Raw genomic sequence first — 7,462 nt, forward strand, 5'->3', positions numbered from 1 at the left:
AATCAAAAGTACAGGCAATCCCTAAGTTTGAGATTGAAGAGCTGGGACAGCACGTTGAAAATGGATAAAAACAGTTGGACAGGAGAAATAGAGGCAGACAGAAGGGATTTCAGGAGGAAGGGGGGTTGGTGATACAGTGGTGGGACAGATTTAAAAGTACCCTTGAATCCTTGGCCAGCTGGGACTTAAGTATTATGTTCAGGAATTTGGACTGTTTCTGTAGGCTTGAGTTACCCATCCAAGGACGTTGAATGAGGGAATGGCATGATCAGAATTGTGTTTCAGAAATATTTCCTTGGCATTTATGGATGGATAGGATGAATGAGAAACCATAATCATAATATGAAGACATAGTAAGACATAGAACTTGAATAAACTTTGATAATAAAGAGAAGGGGAAAGAGACTGGTTATTGTTAGGTATTCTCACTGTGTCTTAAGTACCTCTCATATTTGTCCCCACTGCCATATCGTCCCCAACAGTGCCTTGGTACAAGTCCACTTCAGTTTTTACTTGGCCTGTTGCAAGTAGCCTTTAGACTGCCTCTTGCTGCCACTGCTTTATATTTCCTTTTATATTTCTCCTTTATATTTCTTTTGTGGTCACCTTCCTAAAATGCAAATCTGGTTCTCTCCCTCATAACTTCAGGGCCTTTCATTGATTTTTTTCCCCCCCATTGCCATTAAGAAAAAATTTTGGATCCTCAGCATGACAAACAAAAATTTTTGGGTTCTTGCTCCCTCACCAACTTAACCTTGACTTTTTCCTTACATGTATCCTGCTCTCCAGCCATACCAAGTCTTATAGTTCCTCCCATACACACCATGCTCTTTCATGACACCATGACTTTGTATAAGCTTTTCTCTCTGCCAGAATTGCCCCTGTCCTTTTTCTCCTAGTGAATTCATCCTTTAATAGTTCTGACATTACCTATGAAGTTTTTGCTGACCCCTCCAGATAAATGCCTTTTTTGGGGGGCTCTTGTACCACTTTGTGTACATTTTTAATTTGGTAATTACCACACCTGTGTAGTGAAATAGGATATTACATTTCGCTCAGTAGGCCTAACGCCAGGCAGTGATGATTTTATTCATTTTGAGTTCTGCCCAGCATAATAGGTGTTTAGTTTTGTCAAATGAATAAATCTGTTAAGTCCCCTTCCATCTCATTTTTTATCGTCTACCCATTTGTGCTCCTTCCTCCTAACCCTTACTGCCGCAGGCGACCATCCTCTGAGTCCTGCCTTCTGTGCCCCAATTTCTGCTGTTCTCTCCTAGCCCTTCCTCACCTGAGAATCTGCTTCAGATAGTTCTTGGGAAAATTTTAACAAACTAGCTCACACCAACAGACTAGATTAATAAGGCCAGTTACCTGAGTCAGGACACACCGTCACAGAGCAGCAGGTGTAGGAATCTTTGGATAAGCCACCTCGATGTCCTTTAAATCAGTGTTTCTTGTCTTTGGTGCACATATGAATCATCTGGAGATCTTAATTCAACTATAGATCTGCTTCAGTTGGTCTGCAGTGTGGCCTGAGATTCTGCATCTCACAAGTGCTGTTGATGCTTCTGCTGACCATACTTTCAATAGCATAAGTGAGCTAGGCCTACCTATAAGTCTATAGTTTCAAGTGCATTTTGAAGTGTATGGTTCCCTGATAATCCAGGGATATGTATCTTCAGTTTGTTAAATAAAATGTGAAGGTGGTGACTGTGATGAGGACTAAAAGAATCTTTTCAAGCAGTTATAATGAAATGCATTAATCTAACAATTTATTGGGCTGGACTTTGGTGCTAAAATGAGTTCGATGTTCTCCCTGCCCTCCAGGAGTTTGTATTCTAGTTCACAGTGACTATCCCTTTGAAGTGAAAGGGACAGAGCTAGTATTTGAGAGCATAATGTGCCTGATGCTGTGCTAGGCATGATTTAGATGGATTCTGTCAGCTACCGTGTGAGAAAGGTGGTAGGACCTCATTTTTACACTCAAGCAAATTTGGGACTGAAGAAATGGTTCATCGGCTTGTTCAGTCTTACAACTCTAGTGCCAGAGTAGTAATTTGATGAGAGTTCCTTTTGATTTAAAAAATCTCATGCTGTCTCTGCTGTTGTACTTTCAGAACTAAAATCAGACATCATTTAGAAGAAACACCAAGAACATAATTTAGAAATTGGAATGATTAACTGTAGTCGATAAGGGCAGTTAGAGATCTCTTATTTTTTCATGTGTTCACCTAAAGTGAGCCTAAAGGTTTGCAAAAAGGTGTTCTTCACTTGAGATTACTAAAATAATGAAACAGCAATGTAAACCATACGTATATATTTTTGGCAACTTATAGAGAAACTACAAGCTGAGTGAAGCCAGATAGGAACCTAATAATTACTTGTTACTTATAGGATTTTTTTTGGCATTCTCGTGTCTTGTTGAATAGGTAATGTTATAACTAAGAGGATAGTAGTTGAGCTGTTTCCACTAAAATTAGGAAAATGAGCACATGCATCTGTTTCTGTAGTTTTATAGTGTTACCACATGATGGCAGCAGTCACATAACTGAGTGGCCAGTAATCTTTCAAGGTTCAGTTATCTTTGACCATATAAATGTATGTATATTTATATATATGTTTAAGTTAATATATGTATTAAGTTGATACTAATTTATCTTAAAATATACACTAAACTTTACCTCATATTGTCTCAACAATAACTTAAGAAATAGAATAATAGAAATTTTTAAATGTAAAAATCTGTGTTTGCCTTTATACAATAGCTTACATCTGTTTTTAACTCAAGCCTGTGATAAATGAGTCATCAAAACAATAGTAAAATTGAGACTTAAATCCTTATACCCAGTTCTAAGATTCTCTTCTTCTAAGTAAAATAACGAAAATATCCTGTATAGATGCTTTATTACTAAATACATCCTAAACAGTCTTTTGTACCATGATATTCACAAGATTCAGAAGTGGTAGCATCAAAACTGAGCGGCTCGGTTTGGGTTGCATATACACAAGATTTTGCACTTACGGTTTAGTGAGTTGTATGTCTGGAAGCAGTGTTGGTTTATTTCATTGTGCCAGTAGTCGCTCTCTGCTACTAGTGGATCATTATTGCCACGACACACTAAAGCTTGCTGTTTATACTTTTTAAAGATATGCTTAAGTGTTTATTAATGTTAACATCAGAAACAGATGTTTGTTAGCACAAAAAGAGAATAAGTGTCATTGGTGTCATTCTTCTATGTTAAGATTCTCATATTAGAATTATCTGTAGTATAAAATTGGTAAAAGAAGTGTTCAGTCTAATGGAGCTAACTTTGTGTTCTTATAGAAGAATCTGCTTACAACCTAATCTGTACAAAAGCAAAAAAATAAATGTTCACATGATTTCTAGTTAGGCATTCTGGAAAGAACGTGAGTTCATCTTCATGCCATACTCTACACTAAGAGTTGCTAGTAAGATTTATCCTTCAATTCATCAGACGTTTCCTTACCCAAAGTCACAGAGTATTATGGCTAGAAGGGACCTTTAAACACCATGTAGGCTTCTTTGGTGGAAATACTCTAACCACCCGAACTCTGACTCTAGCCAAAAAAGGAGAATCCTAAACTTTATTGGAGGGTCGGGGGGAATAAGGGGTGAGCAGTGGTGGTGGTTTTGGTGAATGACAGGTAAGAAATGGGGTGCATTTTATCCTCTTTGTTCACGTTACTGGGAATTCCAAAAGTTTACTTGATAATTCATTATAAGGAGGCTGCAGTCAGATAGATACTTGTTTCCTGGTCTGGAAACACTCACTTCCTTCCAGTGAGTACTGAACAAGTACTGAGTTCAGTAACTTTTTTAAAAACGATTTTTCATTTACAAGTAAGAACCCTGTAATCCCAATCTTAGCTCATTATAGTATTTAAAAATACTCCTTAATTGTCCTAGTAAATGCTGGAATTTTAGTAGAATAGCCTAACTTTTAGTATATGCAGCTAAAAAGTTATGTCTTCTTTTGTTTGATGAACAAGAGAGAGTTGGCTCCATTCATCATATGCTTTTACTTTTTTCAGTTAGTGACAAGTAATTATTAGATTTTACCTTTCTTTTCCCAACTGGAGTGGTATAAAAAAAGCATCAGTGTAAGTTACTTTGCCCAAATTTCACATTACTTATTAAAATTTGTAGTTCTGTTCATTGACTCGGACTAGATTTTCTGGATTTTCTACATACTTGTATTCTTCTTGGATATTTTTAGTCCGTGTGTTCAAATTCCTTTTTAAAAGCAATACCCACTTCACAGTGCAAATACCAAGTCTGCAAGACATTCTTAAGCTCTTTCCAATGAGCCTGTGCCAGAAGTATATGTAAAGAAGCATATTCATTTGTCCATTCAACAAATGTTGAGTGCCTGTGTGTTCAGGGCATTATCTAGGCATCAACGGTGTGAATAAACCTATACATGAGACATGGTCCCTGCTCTTAGTTATATGTGTGAGGTAAGTAGCATCTTGAGTAGGCCTGATGTTGTTACTTCATTACATATTTATGGTCGTTTCAATTTTAGAATTCAAGATCTGAAGGGAGGGGAATTTTTCAAAGTGGTTTTATTAGCATATTATTAAACTTAGTATTATCAAATATTAATGTAACATATACAGATCTGTTTTACAAAGAAATGAATGACAATTTTAACAAGATTTTTTTTCTTCTCTCTCATTAGGTTCTTGGGGTGTCAATGTTTTAATACCAGTACACAATTAAATCTGTGGTGAAGTCATTTTCTAAGTGGAAGAGGAAGTTTTAAAATAAAGTGTGGTAGATACAGTGAAATTCTGTACAGATTTTTCTCTAAGGAGAATATGACATGCTTACGCTTACCAAGATCAAGTGCATTGAGGGGCAGTTTTGTTTGCCTGAAAAAAGTAAAGGACAAGTAAACAATTTGATGATAAGCTACAGTTTTTCTTAGAAAGTAAATATTTTATTTATGCGCTGTTAGTTGGCTTTTGAATCAATTATTTCATGCTTTTTTTAAAGAAAATATAACAATCTAAAGAGGCATTTGGTACAGACATGAATCCTCTCACATTTATTTACTGGGTGTACTAAGTAATGATGACCTCTGCTGGATTTCTGTTTACATCCAAGAAACAAAGTTAAGGATGAATTTATTCCCCTGCCCTGAAATTATAGGATAGAATTGTTTTTAGCATTCTAAATTTAAATGCTTAAAACATCAATCAACAAAGCTTTCTTTTAAATATTGTAATTGTGGAGAAAAGTAAACTTATAAGCAGAACTTTTACAATTTTTTCATCTAAAATGTATTTTAAGATATTTTTAAAATCCAAGAGCTTCTCTATACTTTTCAGAAATATCCAGATGCAGTGAACTGCCAGAAGGTAACCAGTCTCAAACATGCTTATCCCATTATCAGCCCTGAAAGTTTGCTTGTCCTTTAAGATAAAAATGTAATGTTGTGATATTCCTTCCAGTAGTGCCACTGTATTTTGTCTCCAAATAAAAGAAGCTTATTGTAGTATGTTTGCAGAAAAATTCTAAACAAAAATTATACAGCTTATTAGAGTGTGGGAATAGGGATCTAAATTTTAAATAAAATTATATATATATATAAATTGGTGCTGATTTTATAATTGCGCAGTTTGTTTAGTTTTTTCTTACTTTTAAATTCCAACTTAAAATTATGAGGTTTCAGAAATATATTGAAAGTTTAACAATGTTTAAAAATAGAAAAGCATGAGTGTTCATGCTTTAAAATGATTTTTAAATTTGTATTTTATATTGTTTTATCTATCTGTCTTTGCAAGCAGTCTTCAGGTTAAAGATACTTCTAACAGGTTACAGTACATTTCCTCTGTATGTAAATTAGATGGGATAATAGAATTCATAACCCATAATATTCTTTGAAAGCTAAGCTTTAAACTTCATTTTATGTCCTTTCACAAATAAATTAGTTTAAAACAGAAAGTGGCTACTTGCCATTTTGACATCAACTCATTTTGCGAGGCTTAGGCAGCTAGACATCGTTTAAAACAAAATATTAACTTATATTACATGTATATCTATCTTTTGTCAGTCGTCTCTCAGTTCTTGAGGTATATTATTTTAATCATTCCATGCCTTAATATGCTTGCAATACGAGAATATCTTCAGATGGGTGAATACCAAAAGGCTTCCAGTTCTTAGAGTCAGAAATCAACAAGCATTGGGCTGTGGTAGCCAAAAACCATAGGTTAGCTAAAAGATCATGATACAGTACAATTGTTTTATTAAATCATGATTAATAACAAATGAAACCAGACTTGTCTAAACAGATTTTCCATCTACAAATATTGTTGTGTGCAAAAAGTACTGCCTATGTTGTTTTTCACACCACTGCATTTACTAGAACTGCTGAGAGGACTGTATATATGATTTTAAACCTAAGTTGATTTTGTTTCTCACTCTTGAAAGGAGTACTTCTTTGTGAAAGCAGTTCTTACAGCTTTGTTTTCAACCAGCTAAAAATGTTTTATATATTACTCTAACCTGTTGTCCTCCACATTCTATTGTCCTAATTGTACTGTTTTCTGATTTGTATTTATGTCTTGAGACAGTAACTTTTTGAATAAAAATAAACCTACAGTATGTTGTATGTTTTATCTTTTATAATTAAAGGAGGAGGGTGGCTATAAATGGCTTAGAAAACATATCCATCATCACAGACTTTAACATGTGTCAGTGAGGTTAATTTATAGAGAACATTGCCATTTTCTATTTTTAATAAATCATGTATTTTTAAATGAGACTAAATCCCTAATTGGGTTATTACTTTAAAATAGAAACTTGTGACCATTGTTACTTTAATTTTTATTTGGTATGGGTTAAACGCTCTTTAAAATGTCTGCATTATTTATCCAGGAAACATTCGAGTGAGTACTATGTGCTAGGCATGTGTTAGAGATCTTAACAGTGAAGAAGATAGATAAGGTTCCTCCCTCCTAGATCTAGTGGGGTAAACAAAATAATTAAACTTATAAGGAGTGCTAGGAAGGAAATTACCAGTGTGTGCTGAGCTAGAGAATGAGTGTGTGTGTGTGTGTATAACCTTTCTTAGACAAGGGACTCATGCTTAGAGGTGGGTGAAAGCCAACATTTGAAAACGAATTTACTAATTGACTTAAAAAAAAAAGACTATGGTCTTTAACATGTTAAGATTTGCATTGTACTCTTTGTTTTAACTTTTTTTTTTTTAAGTTTATTTTTGAGAGAGAGGGACACAGGGCACAAGCAGGAGAGGGGCAGAGAGAGGGAGACAGAATACAAAGCAGGCTCCAGGCTCCGAGCTGTCAGCACGGAGCCCGATGTGGGGCTCAAACTCAGAAACTGCGAGATCATGACCCCAGCTGAAGTCAGACACTTAACCAACTGAGCCACCTAGGCCCCCCTGCATTGTACTCTTAACGTTAGCACATTGGT

The 7,462-nt window shown here is 35.2% G+C and overlaps 1 protein-coding gene across 6 annotated transcripts in view; it reads left to right on the forward strand.

Moving 5' to 3' along the window:
* Positions 1-6,631, forward strand: part of STAG2 (stromal antigen 2) — a 138,908-nt gene extending 132,277 nt beyond the window's left edge. For all 6 annotated transcript variants that reach the window (XM_011279456.4, XM_019824250.2, XM_045051135.1 and 3 more), the window contains one exon: positions 4,704-6,631. In XM_011279456.4, coding sequence (XP_011277758.1) covers positions 4,704-4,727 — 24 coding nt within the window. In that variant the 3' untranslated portion in view covers positions 4,728-6,631. The remainder of the gene's footprint in view (positions 1-4,703) is intronic.
* Positions 6,632-7,462: the final 831 nt, after the last annotated feature.

Source organism: Felis catus, chromosome X (genome assembly GCF_018350175.1).
Source record: "Felis catus isolate Fca126 chromosome X, F.catus_Fca126_mat1.0, whole genome shotgun sequence".
In the NCBI taxonomy this organism is placed as follows: Eukaryota; Metazoa; Chordata; class Mammalia; order Carnivora; family Felidae; genus Felis; species Felis catus.